We start from the raw sequence: 23,363 nt of genomic DNA, 5'->3' as shown, positions 1-23,363 counted from the left end.
ATATGTATGTTATTAGTGTATATGTATGTATGTCAAGTGCTTTGTGCCTGTTTGTTTACGTATAAAGTTTGTGTCGTCATGATACTAACCAAAAATAAACAAAGTTCGTTTTATTAAGAGTTTTACTGTTGTTGTATTCATTTCAAATTCAAAAAATACGGAGGCAAATGTTTGACACATATATTAAACAAACACTGAACAAGTTTTACCTGACATAAACGTTCATGTTTTCATCATTATTTCAATCATTTCTGACTTCCTCTACATTGAGCTGGTTCTGTCAAGTCTATGCTTAACCCTTAAAGCGCTGGAGCTTATATGGATTTTATGTTTAACCCTTTCAGTGCGGGTACCGAATTTTGAAGGCCTTTGCAAACAGTTTGGATCCAGATGAGACGCCACAGAACGTGGCGTCTCATCAGGATCCAAACTGTTTGCTATTCTGATAGTATTCTTTGAAAAACATCGAAGAAAATGCTAATTTTAGAAATTCGGCAGACGACATTTTAGCAGACGACAAATTTCCCAGCATGCAAAGGGTTAATGCACGTGCGTTACGTGTCATTCCATTATTAGCCCGTGCAGTCCAAACAGGCTTAACTGGAATGACACTTTCCGTCTAGATTGGATTGTCTTTAAGAATATACTTTCTGTTAACGGACATTCTAAAAAAACCGAAAGTGTCGTCCATGATAAGCCTGTGCAGTTTGCACAGGCTGTTCATGGATGACACTTAACGCACATGTATCAAACCCAGATTCCCTGAAACAGGCTCAAAAACGAATTGCGGTTCTGTTATCAGGTCAGTCGGTGCCCTCAAGTAATCCGTGCGCAAAGTGCACGTGTCGTAGCGGAAGCGTCGATTGCGTCATCACCACGTGCGAGCCCCTCGCGTGCTCGAACACGGTCCAGCCTGCAGACAAGTGTTGCCCCGTCTGCGTTAAGGGTACGTTTTTTTTCTAGTCAAATGATTTACCGAAATTCGGCCCCATTCAAAATCTGTAAAAGTGTTTTAATTTTATAATATTAATAGATTTAAACTAAAGAGCCTCGACTCAATTCCCAATATGGTGGAAAAACACTGAAGCGTGTCTTGGTTTAGGTCCGCTGTCATGCATTAGAGACCCTTTACTGTAACGTACTTCACGTAAAATGACTAAATGTAATGGCGTACATATGCACAATATTTATAGAGGAGTGAATGTAGAAATAAAAGACTGTGAATACGCATTTACTTCTTATTTATTACACTCTGAACAACGATTTGCGAAGGGTGTTATAATAAAATGCAAACAGTATAAAAGACATTTTCCTCTTATGACGTTTTTCAATTTGGTGGGAATAAATTTTACAATTTACGATGTTTACATGAAGAAATACCGTAATATGGAAATGAATATTTACATCTAGTTACTTATACTGTTTTGTTTTGCAGAATGCGTGGTGAACGGAACGAAATATAAGGAAGGTACGTCAAACCAACAATCAGTCGTGCGCAATCGATTTTATTTTTACAACATCTCGCGCTTTACCAAATCTCGCGCTTTTTAATTCGAGGATAATTCGATTAGACTTACTGGGTAGAAAGCAAAACTTTGAACGTATACAAAACGATGCTTGGAATGATTAACATTTTCATTCATATTACAAATTATTGAATTGCTTATAACAATGAAGTGTTCATATATAGAAATGCTATATATCGTTCATTGTGTCAAAAAGTTAACATTTTTGGAAATTCCAAGTATTAATAAAAATATATTGTTTACAATAAATAAAATAATAATACACTTATCCAGTCATTGAAATTTAGATGTAAATCTACAAGCAAGTGGGGCTAGTAATATGGACATTTGAACTAGCCCGAGTCAGATTTTACTAGCCCAAACATTTTTGTTAAAAATGCAGATAAACATAACATAAAACATCCAAAGAAGCATTCATTTATTCAATCTTTAGAACACAATACAACTCTCATATTAATTTCATCCTCACCCAAGTCAGCTTCCTCTTCATCTGAGCCAGCCTCTTTCGGATCCTGAAATAAGAAGAAATTAATTTCACACACGGATTTCAATTTTATCACAATTATAAATATATACATTAAGTTTAGGTAAAAAATTAGCAGAAATGTATCCTATATATCCATGTGAAAGAGAGAGCAAACCTGAACCACCAGAAAATATATAAGCAATTTAGTGCCAGGTTATTCTACAAAAAGCCAGTTGACAAATGCGTCAATCACAGTTACCTCAGATTCGCATTCATCAAAGACGTACTTCAATGACAACTGTTCGGCCATTACTCTCTGTGTCCCGAACGAAACGCAAAACATTTATTTTACATAATAATAATCCGGGAACCGCAAAACCATGCGCTTTATGCACAGTAATCCAATTATCGGCTGATTGCCCAGCACGTGCGCGCAGTGTGTTAAAACATAAGCAGCTGTTGATTTAAGCGGCTCAAAACTTTGTTTACAAATATTGAAAATGAAATTCTAACTCGTTTTGTTAAATGAATTGTACAAGCACGTCGGGCTTGTAATATTGGATTTCCTACAAGCCCGAATTAAAAAAAAACTAGTTTTTTGCTGTCGGACTAGTGCGATTTTCGACGACTGCTTATCAAAATCTTATATTTTGCATTAAATTTAAAAAAAACATTTATATGACCCTTCCTCTTGGCAAAATGGGTTAAATGCGTGTGCGTTAAGTGTCGTTCCACATTAGACTCTGAAGTCCGCACTGGCTAATGAGGGACGACACTTTCCGCTTTGGTGATATTTTTCGTTTAAAAAAAGTCTCTTCTAATAAAAAATCTAGTTTAGGCGGAAAGTGTCTTCCCTGATTAGCCTGTGTGGACTGCGCAGGCTAATCTGGGACGACACTTTACGCACAAGCGTAAGACCCACATAATGAGGCTCATATGTTTTTAATTCCAAATATTGATCCTATAATCAGGCGACAAAGTACCCCATCCCAACCCTTGTGCCGACTGCAAGTGCCGTGACGGGGGCGTGGACTGCGTCTATAAACCTTGCCCCATACCGAAATGCAAATACACGTTCACACCTAGCGGGGAATGCTGCCCGAAATGTAGAGAAGGTACGTTAATATTTTTGCAGTAGTACAATTTCATATTTACACGTTATATATTGATTTATTTGATATTTATAGTATAAATATTTTTTATTGTTTTTTATTCGTACAAACGTATTTATATTTATGTCGAAGACAAGTGACACTGCCTTGAGTTACATTACAATTATTTCTGTATGACCCACATACAATAAGCAATGTTAAAGGCAACTGGCAATACTTCGGGGAACTGTTAGGTATATTTTTTCCGGCTACTTTTTATTATACTTAGAGTACCTGCGCCGACAATGACTAATCGAGCTATGGTTACATTATGTTATGCAATTCACTTATAGTATGAACCTCCCTATGGAACAAACGTTGTCAACGGCATGTACGTCAAGTGTCGTCGCAGATAAGCCTGTGCAGTCCGCATAGGCTAATAACGGGCGACACTTTCCGCTTTTATTGTATTTTTCGTTTAAAAGAAGTATTCTATTAGCGAAAATCAAGTGTATGCGGAAATCAAGTGTATGCGGAAATCAAGTGTATGCGGAAATCAAGTGTATGCGGAAATCAAGTGTATGCGAAAATCAAGTGTATGCGGAAATCAAGTGTATGCGGAAAGTGTCAATCATGATTAGCCTTATCCGACTGCACAGGCTGATCTGGGACGACTGCACAGGCTGATCTGGGACGACTGCACAGGCTGATCTGGGACGACACTTTACGCATATGCATTAAACCCCGTTTTCCCAGAGCGAGGCCCATGCGTATACGGCCCTCTTGTAATATTGACCATTAAGTAGTAATTACTATGTAACCTAAAGCTTTGTCACGGGTCTTCCGGATAAAGCACAGCCATAAAGAATGACGCATACCGCTTTCCCACTCTAGAATTTCCACCATAACCACGAAAATGTACATATGCACGTAATATATATGTATTACATTTATTGTTATTATGATGTAAGAAAATTGGATTCATAATCATACTAGAATTAGAACTTAAGCGTGTAGCATTTTGTTGCTGCGGACAAAATGTGTTGGTGATTCGACTTATACCGTAAATCAATCAGTAACTTCACTTTTTTCTTGTTTTACAGGCTGTGTAATGAACGGCAAGACCTACAAAGAAGGTATGTGGTGGGCTGTTATGTATTCATCATCAGCCTCATGCATAATAATGAGATATGTAATTTATGATTTACGTCGTTTCATACTTGTTTGAAGTGTATCAATATATTATGGTTCACAAGGATACCGTGAATAATAATCATACTTCACAATGTTTGTTAAATGTGTGTTTATTTCGTTAAAATGATAAATTGTAAATGTTCAATAAAGGCACTTTTGATACTTACAAGACTCTGATTGGCCGATTCAAATAAGCAATGTTCTGATTGGCCGATTCAAATAAGCAAGGTTCTGATTAATCGATTTAAATTTGCAAGGCTCTGATAGGTCGATTCAGTCAGAAGGTAACATACTCGGGTTCATATAAGTAACAATGTGTAGCGTATTTCATAACATATAAAGACATAAACATGCATATGTTTTTAAAAATTCATAAACACAGCACAAGCTAACATATTTCCTATATTTCGCATTTTTGACCACACAATGAATGAAAGGCAAACTTGGACACTACAATGTATTCATTCAGATTCAGAGATTCAGAGATACGAGCTCACATATTGCCTATATTTCGGCTCCTTGGCCACAAAAGCTCACATATCGCCTATAGGTCGGTGCCTTGACCACACAAGCCCACATAGTGCCTATCGTTCGGCTTCTTGACCACACGAGCTCACATATCGCCTATCGTTCGGCTTCTTGACCACACAAGCTCACAAATTGCCTACATTTAGGTGCCTTGACAACACAAGCTTAAATATTGCCTATTTATCGGTGCCGTGACCACAATCTCACATATGCATTTAGTTCTATGCCGCGAACACATGCTAACAAGTTGACTTTATTTCGGTGCCGTGATCAGGACAATCGGTGCCAAGCGCAAACCCATGCGCCACGTGCGTGTGCGAGAACGGAGAGGTCACGTGTGACTACAAGAACTGCACCCAGCTCTCGTGCGACGACCAGTTGAGACCGGAAGGACAGTGCTGCGCTGCGTGTGCGGAAGGTGGGTCGACGTTAACAATTATTTTGTAGAGTCGCAAAAAATATGACAATATTAAAATTGGTTTACAGTTCTAATCCTAGTTTATAGGTTATTGCCACTATTTCTGAAACACTCGTCAAGTCGTATTAATTTAAATGAATAACCAGTTTCAGTCACGTATTTCGTTATTTTATATTACTATTTTGAAGGTAATGTTGTTTAACAGGAAGTATATATTTCTTAAATTCACATATATTTTACATTGTAAATGCTTGTGAAACTCAATTTTTGCCCACTTTAATACAAAATTGAAAATAGTTAACATGGCATCCAGAGTTGGTAATCACGTGATAGTCAAGATGGCGACATCCATGCCTAGACAGTTATTTTTCGCCGTTTTATACCCTTTTTTTGTTTATTTTTTAAATGACGCTCACTTTCCGGCCATATCAGTTAAAAGGTGATTAGCGTTTATTTCGTATTAAAATTTCACTTTATGTCTCGACTTTACTCCTCAAGAATTTTCTTAGTAGAGCTCAAAATAGGTCATCCCGCTAAGAAATTTTGCAGCGAGTAAAGTCGAGATATAGAGCGCATATTAGTATGAATTAAACGCCAGTAATATTTTTACTTGTTTGGCTGGAAAGTGAGCGGAATTAAAAAAAATAAGGCAGCATTGGTCTAATGGTAGGACACTGGCTTATGAATCGAGAGGTCCCGGGTTCGAATCCCGCCCTGACCACTGGAATTTCCTTTAGCAAGAAATTTATCCCACATCTGCTCCTCTCCACCCAGGTGTATAAATGGATACCTGTGAGGGAAATAAGCCAATGTGCCGTGGCTGCATACTGCGCCAAGATGTTAATGGACGACTTATGATCCCGTGATCAGGGCAAAAATGTAAAGCGCCTTTGAACGCACATCTCGAGTATGAAAAGGGTGCTATATAAATGTGGAATAATACAAAGAAAAATAATACAAGTAATAAAGGGTATAAAATGGCGAAAAATACCTGCCTCGGCATGTACGTCGCCATCTTGACAATCACGTGATTACCCCCTCTGACATCATAGTCTATAAACTAAGACTAGCTTTAAAATGTTTGTATGACATGTATGTGCTTCTTTTGTTTTTGTTTAAATGTTTCAGTATGACTAATATTATGTTTCAATTAGTATGCAGTAATAAAAATAAATGTTTTTCGAGACACGTGTTGGTGTTGTTGTGAAAAGGTAGCTACTTTCTGCAAAATAAGGGTGAAGGTTAACCAAAAAAACAACTACAGCATATATGTTTGACTTCGGAAACTTCCTTTAAACGAAAAATTCCATTAAAGCAAAAGTGTCGTCCCTGATTAGCCTGTGCGGACTGCATAGTCTAATCTGGGACGACACATTACGCATATGAATTTATCTCGGTTTTCAAAAAAAGGGCCTTTACTGTTCTAACGCTTGTAATACGATTTCATCCTTGTTTTAGGCTGCGAGAAGGATGGCAAGAAATACAAGGAGGGTAAGTGTTGTCTCTTTTATGAAACGAATCAATTTAGTATTTAAGTAGCTATTTTTAATTGGATTACTCGTAAATATTTTTTAACATCAACAAAAGTAACTCACTTTCATGAATTAATGTTTTGTTTGATAAATGTATGCATTTAATAGGACCTCTTTCAAACAGATGTGTACGATATTATCAATATGGCTTTAAATTAATGTTCTTCAAATGGAACCTTTACTTTGTAAGATTCTTAAATACATACGAAATCATAATCCCGACCAATCTGTATGTACGTCAAATGTCCCTTTTGTTCCCCAGGCGAGTCAATTCCGGGCAACAACGCTTGCGAATCGTGCAAATGTACGCAGGGGAAGGTTGTATGCACGTACACATCTTGTCAAACACTAACTTGTACCAACAAAGTCACCAACCCCGGAAAATGCTGTCCGGATTGTGTCCAAGGTATGCTAGCCCAGGCCGTTTGAAGTCATCTTTTTCTGCTGAATCATCATTATGTTCGATGGCTGAACAGGCTAATCAGGGACGACACTTTACGCCTAAACTGGGGTCCGTCTTATCAAAGATCGTACGACAATATTAACTTAAGATTGACTTTTGTTATTCTAGAATATAAGTGATTATGATCTGTATGTTTCAAATATCAAGGATATTTGAGAGCTTCTTTGAAAATTGCATCGTAAGGTGAGAATGTCTTACGATGTTTGATAAGACGGGCCCCTGTATTTTTCATAAAAGCGGAAAGTGTCGTCCCTGATTAGCCTGTTGGAACTGCGCAGGCTTATCTGGGACGACACTTTATGCACATGCATTAGACCCCTTTTTCACAGAGTACGGTCCAAATGATTTCACGGTATATGAAAGTAAATTATTTAAATAATATAAGGATCTTAAAATCAATGCATTCTTGTATATGGACATTCTCCTGACTATATGGTCATTTCCTGATGCATCGTCATTGTATGTGTTCATAAAAATGCAGACATCAATTATATACTAATCGATATAAACACATGCTGCATTCGGGTTTTTAGATAAGTGTATCGCCACTCAACAAATAAGATTATTTCATTAATTCCACTCATTATTATTGTTATGGAATATAATTATTCGTTTTGGTGGTCAGTAATTTTGCATAATGAATATAATGTTAATCTTTTTTATGTATATTCCAGTATGCAAAATGAACGGGAAGGATTATAAAGAAGGTAAGCCATGTGTTTCATAGTAGAACAATTATTTAACTAGCATTTGATTATTTGTGAGATATTCAAGATAAACAAAGCTGCATGAGGATAACAAGAACTAGGTTCGATTTATCACAATTTATATGTTATAAATCGCCGATTACTCTTGCATACATTTAAAATTCAATGCACAAAATGCATCGATACACATTTACATCGTAATTCGACCGTAAAATTTGTTATTAAAGATATTAAAAGCAATTTTCAGATTCGTTTGCTTCTGTTACTATGCTATATATTGTCATCATTTTTCACGATCCTTAATAAAAGATTTAGCAAGTAAACTGTTAAAAGCAAACTAAACAATTTTCTGCCGTAAACTAAACAATCGTCTGTCGCAAACTAACAAATCGTCTGCAGCCAATTTATGATCCATAGTAATAGATTTGACATTTGAAAGCAAATTAACCGATCGTCTGTCGCCATTGTCGGATCCTTATTAGAATACCTAATAAACAGTTAAAAGCACAGTAACCAATAGTCTGTCGTAAACAAAACAATCGTCTGCCAAAAACTAAAAATCGTCTGCCGCAAACTAAACAATCGTCTGCTGCAAACAATACAATCGTCTGCCGCCAGGTGAGAACGTGCCCAGCGATGACCCGTGCCAAACCTGCACGTGCCGAAACGGTGACATCGACTGCGTGTATAATGACTGCGTACCTCCTAAGTGCCCCAACACATATACACCAAAAGGCAAATGTTGCCCGGAGTGCGTGCAAGGTCGGTCAATTTGTCTTTTATATTTCTATTTTTTTTATTTTCGTCCTTTTTAACTTTTTATTTATTATCGACATTTTTCCTACATTCTGTAATTAATAATGGTTAAGAACTTGTATTTCGTATAAAATGTGCATTACAATAGTGTGACTGTGAAATTTAAACTGCATTTAAGACAGAAATTTAATTTTGAATGAAGATATTTTAAATTGGATTTGATTTAAATAAATTATGTTTTGTCATCTTCGCTTAATGAAATCTCGCCATAATATGACCACTAAAATTGGTGTGTATTTTGCAGGCTGTACAATGAATGGCAAGACGTACAAAGACGGTAAGTTGTGTTTACTAATAAATATACGTACGAGCCTCGCTCCGGGATAACCGTGCTTAAAACAATCCGCACAGGCTTGTCAGTGACGAAACTCTCCGCTTACACTGGATTTTCGTTTAGAAAAGATTTTATTTTAAGTAAAAATTCAATAAAAAGCTAGGAGTGTCTTCCCTGATTAGTCTGGTGGAAATGGAAAAGCTAATCTGGGACAAAACGTTTCGCAAATGCATCAAGTCGTTTCCATTGGGTCCGAATCGTAAGAAGAATACGTGGCAATATGTTCATCTAAAATCAAGATCACGATGGAATTCACCATAAAAGATCCATAAAACCAGATAGTCAGATAGGTTTTACTCAATAATAACTTGATAGCTATGTACAATACAATTGAACGACTGATGTTGAGTACTCAAATGACCAATATTTCACGTATACAGGTAAACAATGTCTGCAAACATATTTTAATTCAAATTGCTTTATCAGAGGGGATAATAACGTGATAGTCAAGATGGCGACGTACATGCCGATGCAGGTATTTTTCGCCGTTTTATACCCTTTATAAACGCTGATAGGGCTTTAACGCGAGGGTCATTTAAAAATTAAAGAAAAGTAATAAAATGTATAAAACGGTGAAAAATACATGTCTCGGCATGGATGTCGCTCTCTTAACTATCACTTGATTACCCCCTCTGTTTATTGACAAAAACTCCTGTTCTCGCATATTGCAGGCGCGAAAAGACCTCACAAAATTCGAAATACACACATATGGAAAAGTACTCAGCCAAAACAAAAATGTCACTTATGTCGCCTATAAGTTTTTTTTATTATGTCGAATACAAAATATAGTGTGCATGTAACATACACATTGGCAAAGAAATAACTTTGGGGATTTAGTAAATTACATGTAAAAAGATTGTTGTATGAACCATTTTATTTAACGTTATGTTCGTTCCGGCTTGAACCGTTTTACTTTGCTTTGTGTTCGTTTAAAGGCGAGGCCGTTCCGACCAAGGATCCGTGCGAGAATTGTACGTGCAACAACGGAGACGTGGACTGCGACTACACGGCATGTGCCCCTCCACCTTGCGACATATCGTACACACCAGTCGCGAAGTGCTGTCCCGTGTGTAGAACAGGTATGTACCATCCCCCCTTGTGACGTCATGACTTGTTCCCCGCCCCCTTTTGACGTCTCGTCTTGTACCCCGCCCCCTTGTGACGTCTCGCCATGTATCCCGCCCCCTTGTGACGTCTCGCCATGTACCCTCCCCCCTTGTGGCGTCACTTAATGCCATTTTTGTTCATTACATTTGTAGCAATTACTACTGTTGAATAATACAAATAATAATACAAATAATAATAATAATAATACTGATAGTAATTATGTTTACATTATTTAATGTCTTTTTTCAGATTGCGTTCGAAACGGGAAGACATACAAAGACGGTGAGTTGCACATTTACGTCTTGGTAATTGAAATGAATGTGCGTGTCTTGATAATTGAAATAAATGTACGTGTCTTGGTAATTGAAATAAATGTACGTGTCTTGGTAATTGAAATAAATGTACGTGTCTTGGTAATTGAAATAAATGTTCGCGTCTTGGTAATTGAAATAAATGTACGTGTCTTGGTAATTGAAATAAATGTACGTGTCTTGGTAATTGAAATAAATGTACGTGTCTTGGTAATTGAAATAAATGTTCGCGTCTTGGTAATCGAAATAAATGTTCGTGTCTTGGTAATTGAAATAAATGTTCGTGTCTTGGTAATTGAAATAAATATACGTGTCTTGGTAATTTAAATAAGTTCACTTGTCCTGGTAATTGAAATAAATATACGTGTTTCGATTATTGAAATAAACTTACGTGTCTTGGTAATTGAAATTAATGTACGTGTCTTCGTAATTAAAATAAATTTACGTGTCTTGGTAATTGAAATACAATTTACTGGTTTAGATTATTAAAATAAATGTACGTGTCTTTGTCATTTGTACCTAAAAAAAGTAGGCGGACCTAAGAAAAGAATTACTTTTAATAAGCAAAAAAGTTCTAAAAACAAAAGGTTCCGATCTCATTGCTTCAAGTTTGCTTGACTCACACTTGCTTTAATTAAATTCAAACATCTTGAACACGAATTGACAACATACTCATTGACCAATCAGGTGAGAGCGTTCCAGACGACAACCCGTGCGCCACGTGCAAGTGCGTGAAGGGCGTGGTCAAGTGCGGCTACAAGGAATGTACACCTTTGACGTGCGCAGCTTCGTACAGACCAAAGGGAGAATGTTGTGCCAAATGCAAGGAAGGCAAGTACTTCTCTATAAATGAGCCGAACCCATGGAAAACTAGGCTTAACTCATGTGCGTAAAGTGTTGTTCCAGATCAGACTGTGCAGCCCGCACAGGGACATCAGGGACGAAACTTTCCTCTCTGATTGATATTTACGATTTAAGAATGTTTAGTAGTCCCTTACCGGTTTCACCGAAGGGGACTTATGGTTTGCGCTCTGTGTGTCCGTCCGTCAGTCAGTCAGTCAGTCAGTCAGTCAGTCAGTCAGTCAGTCAGTCAGTCAGTCAGTCAGTCAGTCAGTCAGTCAGTCAGTCAGTCAGTCAGTCAATCAGTCAGTCAGTCAGTCAGTCAGTCAGTCAGTCAGTCAGTCAGTCAGTCAGTCAGTCAGTCACACTTTTCTGGATCCTGCGATAACTTTAAAAGTTCTTAATATTTTTTCATGAAACTTGAAACATGGATAGATGGCAATAAGAACATTATGCACGTCATTTCATTTTGTTTTTACGTCAAAAATTCTGGTTGCTATGGCAACAAATTAAATAAAAATTCTGACAATGGTGGAGCCGGTAGGGGACTTATATTGCTTGATAATGGTCTCGTTCTTAATGCAAATTAAATTTAGGCGGAAAATGTCGTCCCTGGTTAGCCTGTGCAGAGTGTTGGCTAATCTTGGATGACATTATGTATATGCATTAAGCCCATTTTTTTCAGAACGCGGTTAAAATGAGCGCCGAACTTTTAAGAAGGAAAGGTCTAGATTGCAATCGACATATTTGGGATTTTGCAACTTACTTTTAACATTTTTAAAGTATTACATGCCTTAAATAGCGCAAACTCCTGCTCCTTTTAAGCAGCACTTTGTGTCATTTTATCGTTAGTCCTATACAGAGAGGATAATCACGTGATAGGCAAGATGGTGACGTCCATGCCGAGACAGGTATTTTCGCCGCTTTATACCCATTATTACTTGAGTTTGATTTTTTAATGACGCTCTCTTTCCAGCAATATCAGTAAGAAAGTGATCAGCATTTATTTCGTATTATAATTCGCTTTGTATCTTGACTGTACTCGCTGCGAATGTTCAAAATGGAGCTATTAGTGGATCATCCCGCTAAGACATTTAATAGTAAGTGAGCGCAATTTGTACAATAAATACAAGTAATAACGGATATAAAACGAAAAAAATGCCTGTCTCGGCATGGATGTCGCCATCTTGTTTGTCACGTGATAACCCACTCTGCTATAGCTTACAAAACACATGTAAATGGCATACATGCCGTGGTGTAAAAGAATTAAACCAAAATTAAAATCAACCCATTATTTAATGATATTGTAACATGCATTGCACGACATTATGTGTGTTAAGTTGTTAATGTATGACAGCCATTTAAGTTAACGTGTGTGTATAATAAAATTATACTTGAAAGCCAGAGTGGTCTATCAGCATTCGCTGTACGCATGCCGATAATACTTACTGGTACCGAAGTGAATACATGTCACGTGGTTGTCCAATATTACACAGTTTTACGGTGTGTGTTTTTCTCGTTTATACAGGTTGTGAAAAAAACGGACAGAAGTATGAACACGGTAGGTACCTGGAGCAACGTGCATATTGTGAAGCAATTATTTTTCGTAGGATATTATTTTTTGTTGATATGTGGTTAGACCGAACATTAAATGGAAGATAAAAAACAACAACATTTTTTACGAGTGAATTACCGTAGGCACCATATTGGTTATAACCAAACGTAATCCATGCACAAATTCTGCGTCTGTTTCACAATCTAGATAAATATAGATACTTCTGTTTCGCAATCTAGATAACTCCAGATACAACTGTTTCGCAATCTAAATAAACCAATAACCTACTGTTTCGCAATCTAGATAAACAAAGAACCTACTGTTTCGTAATCTAGATAACTACAGATACTACTGTTTCGCAATCTAGATAACTCCAGATAATACTGTTTCTCAATCTATATTTATCCTGATACTACTGTTTCGCAATCTAGATAAATCCAGGTTCTAATGTTTCGCAATCTAGATAGTTCAAGATACTACTGTTTCGCAATCTATACAACTCCATATACTACTTTTACGCAATCTAGATAACACCAGTTAGTACACAAAGGGGAGTACGTTACACTGTGTGCGTAGTCGACACTTCAGTAGCCAAAATTACAACAGCATACTCGTATAGTTTGTTATATAATCTAATCAAACTTGGTTATTCAAACTCAAACACAATTTATTCAAACTCTTACCAAACGCATGCCATTCAAGTAAAAAGGAAATCGACCCAGAAGTACCGGTACACTATATACAAATATATGTTTTATTTTACAAAATTGTTAAATGCATTCGTGGTGTGTGAAGATAAATAATCGCATTTGATGCATATGTTAGAGAATATTGTTAGAGTTTTGGATAAAGATCAAGTTTATCTTGCTTGGCTTAGAACCATGGTAGCGCGAGGCTATTTTTATCCTATTATTTCCTCCCCTTTTCTATTAATTATCACATATCGCATATTTTGACGTTTTTGTTTTCCGTAATTGACAGAAACAGTTTCTACATTTTTTGGAAAATAAAACACAATCTGATATAAAATAACGATAGTATAGAGCTCAAGTTTATACGATCATTGTTATAATATCGATTTTCAAATGGCAATAGGATAAAATAGAGCCTTTATATACAGGTACATTGTAAAATCATTCCTATTTGTGGGACATGCATTTTCGTTGATTTAGTGGGTTTACCGATCCACGAATTGTAAAACGACACTTAACGAAATTTACCGAAAATTACCGAAACAAATTATTCATTTGTTTCCTTCCAAAATCAGTAATTCACACATTTTGTTTTGCCAGGACAAACTGTTCCCGATAGCGACCCTTGTAAAACGTGCCGCTGCCTCAGTGGGGAGGTTAAGTGTGACACGATCTCCTGTCCAAAGCTGGCATGCTACGACACGTACAAACCGGCCGGAAGGTGTTGTCCACGCTGTAAAGAAAGTACGTAAACCTGAGTCAAATATCCAATCACCACGCAGAGTTGTCGTTCCTTGCTCTCACATACAATCTCCGCGGAGGGCTGTCGTTCATTGCTCTCACATACAATCTTCGAGCAGAAATGCCGTTGCTTGCTCTCACATACAATCTTTACACAGAGTTGTCGTTCCTTGCTCTCGTATATAATCTCTGCCATCACAAGAATATCCTACCAAATATGATTTTTTGTTAGTTTAAGTAATATATTATGAAAAGTAGTATCATTTTCTTTTATATTTTGAAAACAGTAAATAAGTTTAGAATCTTTATAACACAATCAATTGCCTAAATTAAAAAAGTAAAATTAACAACGGTAATATTATTAAGTCACGTGGCTAGGCTATAATCACGTGGTTGGTTATGAAGGAAGGGATTTGATCAAGCTTTGCTGGTTCCAGACAAATCTCTGCGCGGAGATTGGAGCCCATTGTCATGAACATTGTCAACGTATCTGCTGATTTGTATTTAATAAAAGTTGAGTATACACTCAGATGAATATTGAGAATTTCGGTCAGCTCACTAACAATCACTAAACTGATCTAAATCTACATGAATTGTATTCATTGTTTGTTCCATTCTTGTCAAATATTTGTAGACTTATTTGGGCAATTAAAATAGTGTTTTCTCGCAAATTCAGGTTGCACGCGTGACGGCAAAACCTACGAACACGGTGAGTAGGACACACAATCAATATTAATTATTTTATCCTATATATATATATATAAACAAAAACGCTGTATTGTGTTTTGCCGAAGCTTTCGACCTCACGGTCTTATATATATATATATATATATATACATGTATATATATATATATATATATATATATATATATATATATATATATATATATATATATATATATATATATATATATATATATATATATTGAATTATGGTTTTGATTACAATTAATATATTGTGACACGTGACAATGCTTTATTTATTATTGTATGTTTTAAAGACGATGTACACATGTATAAGTCTTAATAAACTGTCTGTTCTGTTATGGTTATAAACAAAAAATGTACTGGTTTCGATGGTTTCTTTACTTCTGTATCCACTCGAGATTGTTGAAAAACAAATATACAGTCTTAAAATATTTTCTTACATTTTCAATTTAACAATGGATCGTTGTAAACAAAACTTCCGTTTCAATCGATTCCAGGAAAACCGGTTCCGGACGCTGACCCCTGCAGGAATTGCACGTGCGACAACGGTAGAGTGAGATGCGACATCGTGGTCTGCCCGATAATGAATTGCTACGTCACTGTCCCACAGCCAGGAAAATGTTGCCCGATATGTAAAGAATGTGAGTGGGTTTAAAATGTTTTTTTTTTAAATGAGCTGTTAATAGTTATCAATATGTGTTTCAAATGGGAATCAAAGTGTGTTTTAAATCGAGGTTCAAATGTGCTTTAAATGGCAATCTATTGTTTTTAAACTGAAGTTCAAATGCGTTTTAAATGGGAATCACAGTGTGTTTAAATCGAGGTCCATATGTGCTTTAAATGGCAATCTATTGTTTTTAAATTGAAGTCAAAATGTGCTCTAAATGGGAATCAACGTGTGCTTTAAATCGAGGTCCAACTGTGCTTTAAATTGCAATATATTGTGTTTTAAATTGAAGTATAAATGTGTTTGAAATTGCAATGAAAATGGGTTAGTTGTTTAAATACTTACTAGTCACCAGGAACATATGAAAAAAGTATTTTACGTTTGCATATAACGTTTCCAGTTTTTTAATAAATAATTGTATATTGGACACAAAAAAAGAAATACCTTATTGCAAAATTGTATTTTTTTATAGACATGTAAATAAGCTATTTAGATCGTGTAGCATTCAAATGTGTTTAGAATCTCAGACTCAACTACTAAAAAATGTATTTGTACAGAGCAGAAAGTACTATTGTTTAATTGTTGTTGTATGTTAGAAAAACATTTTATTATTTTCATGACGATTTGACGTTTATCGTTAATGTGTCGTGTTTGTGATGGGTTACTAAAGTAGTTAATTATTACAGCAATGTTATTCATATGTTCAATTAAAGGGACGGTCAACCACGAATGACGAAAAAAGAAAAGTTCTTAAATACCATATTTTTTACAATTGTTAGTTTATATTGATTAAAATATCACGACTGGTATATTACATTACTTGAAAAAAGTTCATATTTTCAGTATATTCGGTAATAAAATTTCGCGATGTGAAATCGAAAGTACATCGCGAAATTAGGTAACATAACGATATACACACTATAAATAACGCAAACATATTGATCATTTTGTATATAAATTATATACAATTCACTACGCGTGCGCAATTTGCATTTCTGTGCTTACCACGTGTCGATGATGATCAATCTACTGGCGTTATTTATAGTTAACTGGTAGTTACCTGGTAGACATACCCAGTAAAATTTATTACCAAATATACAGAAAGTATAAAAACTTTTTTCAAGTAATGTAATATACCAGTCGTGATATTTTAATCAATATAAACTTATAATTGTAAAAAATACGGTATTTTACAACTTTTATTTTCTTCGTCGTCGTGGTTGACAGTCCCTTTAATGTTATAAATTATTCTTTTTCCAGATAACAAATGCAAGACGACCGGGCAGTACGCCGCAGAATATAAGCATGGTACGAACGTTTGGTATTCGGCTCAACATTTATTTTTCTGCCGTGCTTTTTAACATCAAATAATTGTGCTCGATTTTTGCTGAGACTGCTAGTGGCATTCATGAGTCATCACCACGTGGTTTCGTCAAGTGTCTAATTGCATTGCATAATTTTTCTCTGGCCAGTAAAACAAGAAACCGTCGGAGACGGGTGATGCTTCCCAAAGTTTTTTTTGTCACAATATTGCACTATATATTCAGAGAAAAGGAAACGTCTTGAGGGGCATAAATGTGGACAAAATAATACGATGGGTTGTTTAGCAACTTAAAAATTTCAAAGGGCCATAACTCTCTAAATAAATCATCTTACCAGAACCCACAAATAACATGCGCATCCCCTCAAGGTAGTTAAGCTTCCCATAAAGCTTCATTGAATTCCGGTCATTGGTTGCTGAGAAATAGCCCGGACAAGAATTGCACTATATGTACAGTTAATGGAAAATTTCAAAAGGCCATAACTCTGTGAAAAATCATCCGACCTAATAATATGCACATCTCCTCTTGATAGTGAAGCTTCCCATAAAGTTTAATAGAATTCCGGTCATTAATTGCTAAGAAATAACCCGGACAAAAATTGTGCACGGACGGACGCACGGACCGATGAAGCGGCGACTATATGCTCCCTCACAAAATTTTGGGGGAGCATAAAAATCCCGTCTACTATAATACGAAATCGGATTTGATATGTTATCCCCGGAAGAAACATTTCCTTTCAATATTCGTGACACCCCTTACGTAACTGTAATAGTCATACGGTATAAACTGTAAGAATACTTTTTATTAAGATTGACAAACTATGTGCGGGCTACAGTACCGTTATTACTCTATGTTTTCGGACACTTTTAATTTTCGGACACCCGCTTTTTGGCTTAAATAAAATATTTTTCGTTACCCGATACTCCTAGCGAGTGTCCTGTAGCAGGGTAATGGCTGGTTTGCATGTAATGCACAAGTTTACACGACAATCAGAATATTCTTCTAAAAAATCATTAATCTGTAGGGCAAACTTTTTGCAGGCTATAACACTCCCAGCGAGGATCCGTGCAAGTATTGCACGTGCGTAGACGGCAAGATGGAATGTGAGGACTACGCATGCCCAAAACTCACCTGCGGGGAATACGAGCGGATAAAGCCGAAGGGAAAATGCTGCCAAGTGTGCAAAGAAAGTACGTGCATTTTAATCATAATACGAGAGCGTTAACTCTTCAAGTGCTGGAACCGAATTTTGAAGTCCTTTGCAAAAAGTTTGAATCCAGATGAGACGCCACAGAACGTGGCGTCTCATCAGGATCCAAACTGTTTGCTATTATGAAAGTATTCTTTGAAAAAAAACCCAAAGAAAATGCTAATTTTAGAAATTCAGCAGACGACATTTTTGCAGACGACGAATTTCCCAGCATGCAAAGGGTTAAGTTTCATCCAAGATTAGCCTGTGCATTTTGAACAAATAGTGGTACGATAGAAAGAAAGTACGTGCATTATAACATGATATGAGTGCCTAAAGTGTCATCCAAGATTAAGATGTTTAAACTTTAAAACATTAAAGTAACATTACTACTCAAAATCAACAAAAAATGTGTACAAGATTTCGTAAAATAAAGCTAAACAATAAAAAATCAGTGTTCCTTATGGCAATTACCGAAATTACAACGCCGGATGTGGTCTGGTAAAATAGATGTTTGTAGATACAAAATGCTCTTTTTATTTTTGTTTTGCATATTTAATTCCATTTTAATTTCCCGTATCGATATCTATTCAACGCACGACACATGAACACTAACATGGTACCATTTTAGTGTTCGTGTGTCGTATGTAGATATATTCGCGGGAAATTAAGATGGAATGAATTGTGTCACAAATAAATAAAAACGAGCATTTTGTATCTACTAAAATCTATGTAAACATACCACATCTAGCGTTGAAATTGTGGCTATTGCTATAAGGAACACTGATTGTTTAGGTGTTAACTTTATTTTACGAAATACTTTACGAAATTTTCGTTGATTTCGAGCGTTATAGAGACTTTAATCATTTGCGTGATATGGTGTTTTTAACTGTAAAAACATAATCATTCGTTTTAAGTGTGTTTAACTTATAAAACAAAATTGATGCGTTTGTGTTTAAACAATCATATTTTTTAATTTTAAATATTATCAAGAAAATGATTGATGTCTCTTTTAACTTTCCAGAGAAACCGTGCAACAAAGGACCATATGGAAAAGATTACGATGATGGTAAGAGTTGCCTCACTTTGTAGCTAGAATTGTCGGAATTTCCATCCGGTGCCGAGATTTGGTCAGACTTTATATTTAGAACCGTCGGAATTTCCATGCGGTGCCGATTCCTCAAAAATACGTCTTTTTACGTCTATTTAAATACCTAACACACACTCTTTTTTTCTTAGATTGGTAGTGCTATATTAAAAGTTACGGTGTTGTACAAAATAGTATTTATGTTGTTTGTGTTTGAAATGTGTTACGAACTGACACACTTAAATTGCAAAACGAAAAAAAACCTGCGATAAAGCCAATTGTTTTTAATAAGACTGAATAAGTTTCGAGAAAACGAATTATTCCCTCGTGTGATTCGTTATATAAAAACTACAAAAAGAAAACATTAGTTACATAAAGTAAACTCTTATTCACATATGTAAAGTATTAAAATCTAGTACGTGATGTATATATTATATTTTGAGCTATTATGATCTACCATTTTAAAGGGCGATTGTGTCACAAGCTGATTTAGCCCACTGTAAAACGTATCCTGAAATTCAAATTAAGCGTCAATTTTTTTTAAATCTTGTATTACACTCATTCATTAAACCCATGTAAACGAATCATTAAATTCAAGCTTAGCGTCCCATTTAATCCACTAATTTATAACAATCGAGTATCTTATTTATTTATTTCACTCATCTAATACATTCCTTTATTACAACACTCATGTATCACATTAATTTATTACACTAATTTGTCGATTTTATATAGCACACTGTAATGTTTTACAATCAATAATTTATTTCATTTATTGCACTCATGTATTTGACTCGGGTATTACATTCATTTACAACACTAATGTACCACATTAATTTAATACACACATGTATTTCAATCAGGCGTTGTAATAATGTATTACATTAATGTTTAACATGAATATATTACACTAATCTATTACACTCACGTATAACACTAATTTATTGCACTGACACCATCGTTACTGTAAATCGAAATGTCGCGTTTTGCAGGCGACTATGTCCCAGACTACAAACCGTGCAAGAAATGCCGCTGTAACTATGGCAACATCGAATGCGAGGATAGCAAATACGGTTGCTAGGCAAACACCGAAGACCCAACGACAACTGAATCTTGCAGACGACATTGTGAACAATTTGTGTTGTTACCGGACTAAAACTAACGTTGTCGTCTACGTATGATGTTGTGTGTATAATTATATATTTCTTGTGCAATAAATGTATGACGCATAATCTGCATTACCCGTTTAATGTTAATTTTGTTTTGTGGAATAATGGTTTGGAAGCTTCCGTGTACAAGATACCTCGAAATACCGGAATACTGAAACATTATCAGAAGATATTCTTGTTGACATCGGCTAGTCTCCGTTCTAGGGCGTTAGAGAAATTAATAAAAGTATAAAGGCAAAATAAACAAGACTATTGCCTAGCAATATATGTCCCCTACCGGCTCCACCATTTTCAGAAGTATGTAAAAAAAATCTTTTTTATATTTGTTGCCATAGCAACCAGAATTTTTGACGTATGAACTAAATGAAATGACGTGCCCATATTGTCATCTATCAATGTTTCAAGTTTCATGAAAAAATATGAAGAATTTTTGAAGTTATCGCAGGATCCAGAAAAGTGTGACAGACAGACTCACAGAGAGGCAGACAGACATACAGACAGACAAACAGACAGACGCACAGAGCGCAAACCACAGAGCGCAAGCCATAATTCCCCTCCGGTGAAACCGGACAACAACATGTACAGCACAGTGTGACACTTTTAGAAGTTACATGCCTCATGGGGATAAACAGATATGTCATCATGGTACTGATGATAAAATTCCATTTCGCGTCCATTCGAAACTGTCAAAAACAGGGTTTCAGCAGTAAACATTCGACACGAGCCCAGTACCTAAATAAACGCATTCAAAATGTTCATCTTTCGATTTATTCCCAAAAGAAATGCACCAACATGTCGCATACACATAAAGTATACAGGAAATGACCACAGAAGATATGGTTGCAATTTTCTGGTTTTTGTTTTACAAGCGAAAAGTTACTCTTCTTCAATATAGGCGCTACTTTTGACCACCGGATACACAATTAGTTAGTTTAATGTAATGCTATCAAAATCCTAGAAAATGTACAGTCTCTTGCACGACGGTCACATTACATTCACCTCTGTGTTGGGCTCAGAACGGACTATTGTTATGAAAGCGTCTCATTCATGTCATGATCATTCCAAGCGATCATCATTGAGGTTACAGTATACTAAACAATCTCTTGCACGACGGTTACATTGCATTCACTGCATTAAAGAAAACCATCTCATACCATGATATCTTATATCAGTCTTAATTCATTATTATATAAAATTGATATGTTTTTTATGTTAAGAAACCAACATACATACACACGTCGAAGCAATTCCTAACGTCACTCAATAAAAAAGTATGTTCAATTGTTTACATTTGTGAAGTGCATGGAATGATTCCATCTGCGTAAATGGGCGATAAAATAGTTCCCAAGAGTTGCATTAAAACTCGCAAGTTTTTGCACGAGTTATCGTACATTTAAAAGTCATATTTATTAATTTAATGCATGCGATCTTTAATATCCACTCAAATATACATTGAATGCGTTTGTTCGGTTTTACCTATTTGGTAGACAAAATGGCATGCTGAGCCTTACGCAGAGTTGTATGTGATGGCAAGGAACGACAACTCTGCGTGGAGATTGGAAAATGTATTGCGTTTGAACGGACGGCCGTGCACTTTGAATGAATTATTTGGTCCCACGAGACTATTTTCTATTCTTAAGCCGACATGACAAATATGTAGACTATTATTCAGTAAATTATCGATTAAATTAAATTATTTACTGTAGTCATTATAATTTGTGCGACATAAATCTTCTAAGATTTTTTGGTTTGACCGATCCACGAATTAAAGGTAACTTCTGATTGGTCGAAGCTTACTTCTGATTGGTCGCCGGTTCCCCACCATGATATATGTGCGTGTTTCATGGGCTGGGTATCGGCACTACAGTGAATTGACCATTCCACGAATTTGACACAAACACATCAGAAAATGAACGACACAAATTCGTAATGTTTGTATTCCAAATCAAAACCAAAGAATTCACGTGTTGACGAAAGTGAACTTTAAAAAAATCAACGAAAATTTATGTCCACAAATATAAATGATTTTACGGTATTACAGAGCTTCGCTGAAGATGCAGTCAAGCTTTAAAGGCCATAAACCCTCAAAATCAAGGAAAATGTCGCACAATATTTCGAAAAAATAAAGTTAAGACAAAAAAAGCAATGTTCCTGCTAGCAATAGCCAACATTTCAACGCTAGATGTGGTCTGGTAACATAGATTTAACAAGATACAAAATGTGTTTTTTTTTGTGTTTTGCGGGAAAATATATTCAACTGATTTTTTTCAACACATGTTTATGTTCCCAGTTAAGTGTTCGTGTGTCGTATGAATAGTGTCGTATGAATAGATATCGTTGCGGGAAATTAAAATGGAATATATTTTGTTCCATAAAAAATGAGCATTTTGTATATCTTTAAATCTATGTTTCCATACCACTATGGGTTAACTTTGTTTTACGAAATATTTTGCGAAATATTCGTTGATTTGCAGTATTTATGTTACTTAAATGTTTTTGTTCTTAATACGTTCTTAAATACCAGGCAAGAAAAAGACCGGACTTTTTAAACATTAATAAATGATAACAATAAGCCCTATATTCGATGTCTTCAAATGAATTTATGTCATGACTATCCTGATAGAAATGCAAAAAAAGAGTTTATAAGGATAAATAAATCGATTCAACAATATACTACTACAACTACTGCCGCTACTGCTGTCGCCATTACCACAACTACCACAACTACTTTCAAAAAGAACCAGCACTTGTTTTGTAGCATGTAAAGAATCAAAACAATATGTTCATTGACCAAGTTGTTAAAATATCCTACATATTCCGCAGGCTATCGCCTTACTGCTAAAGCGTTCTATTATAGAGGAAAGAAAACGCAAGCATTATACATTTAAAAATCTGTATA

The 23,363-nt window shown here is 35.7% G+C and overlaps 1 protein-coding gene across 1 annotated transcript in view; it reads left to right on the top strand.

Annotated features, from left to right (window-relative positions):
• Positions 1–20,527, top strand: part of LOC127859653 (kielin/chordin-like protein) — a 74,420-nt gene extending 53,893 nt beyond the window's left edge. Inside the window, exons 41-61 of the mRNA XM_052397158.1 lie at positions 803–946; positions 1,436–1,468; positions 2,964–3,107; positions 4,187–4,219; positions 5,080–5,223; positions 6,682–6,714; positions 7,018–7,161; positions 7,893–7,925; positions 8,544–8,687; positions 8,986–9,018; positions 10,011–10,154; positions 10,432–10,464; positions 11,181–11,324; positions 12,862–12,894; positions 14,181–14,324; positions 14,998–15,030; positions 15,528–15,671; positions 16,958–17,005; positions 18,060–18,209; positions 19,233–19,277; positions 20,288–20,527. Coding sequence (XP_052253118.1) covers positions 803–946; positions 1,436–1,468; positions 2,964–3,107; positions 4,187–4,219; positions 5,080–5,223; positions 6,682–6,714; positions 7,018–7,161; positions 7,893–7,925; positions 8,544–8,687; positions 8,986–9,018; positions 10,011–10,154; positions 10,432–10,464; positions 11,181–11,324; positions 12,862–12,894; positions 14,181–14,324; positions 14,998–15,030; positions 15,528–15,671; positions 16,958–17,005; positions 18,060–18,209; positions 19,233–19,277; positions 20,288–20,376 — 1,892 coding nt within the window. The 3' untranslated portion in view covers positions 20,377–20,527. The remainder of the gene's footprint in view (positions 1–802; positions 947–1,435; positions 1,469–2,963; positions 3,108–4,186; positions 4,220–5,079; positions 5,224–6,681; positions 6,715–7,017; positions 7,162–7,892; positions 7,926–8,543; positions 8,688–8,985; positions 9,019–10,010; positions 10,155–10,431; positions 10,465–11,180; positions 11,325–12,861; positions 12,895–14,180; positions 14,325–14,997; positions 15,031–15,527; positions 15,672–16,957; positions 17,006–18,059; positions 18,210–19,232; positions 19,278–20,287) is intronic.
• The last annotated feature ends 2,836 nt before the right edge of the window (positions 20,528–23,363 follow it).

This window comes from Dreissena polymorpha, chromosome 15 (genome assembly GCF_020536995.1).
Source record: "Dreissena polymorpha isolate Duluth1 chromosome 15, UMN_Dpol_1.0, whole genome shotgun sequence".
NCBI lineage: Eukaryota > Metazoa > Mollusca > Bivalvia > Myida > Dreissenidae > Dreissena > Dreissena polymorpha.
The sequence above is the reverse complement of the archived record's forward strand: the minus strand, read 5'-3'. Positions and strand labels throughout refer to the sequence as shown.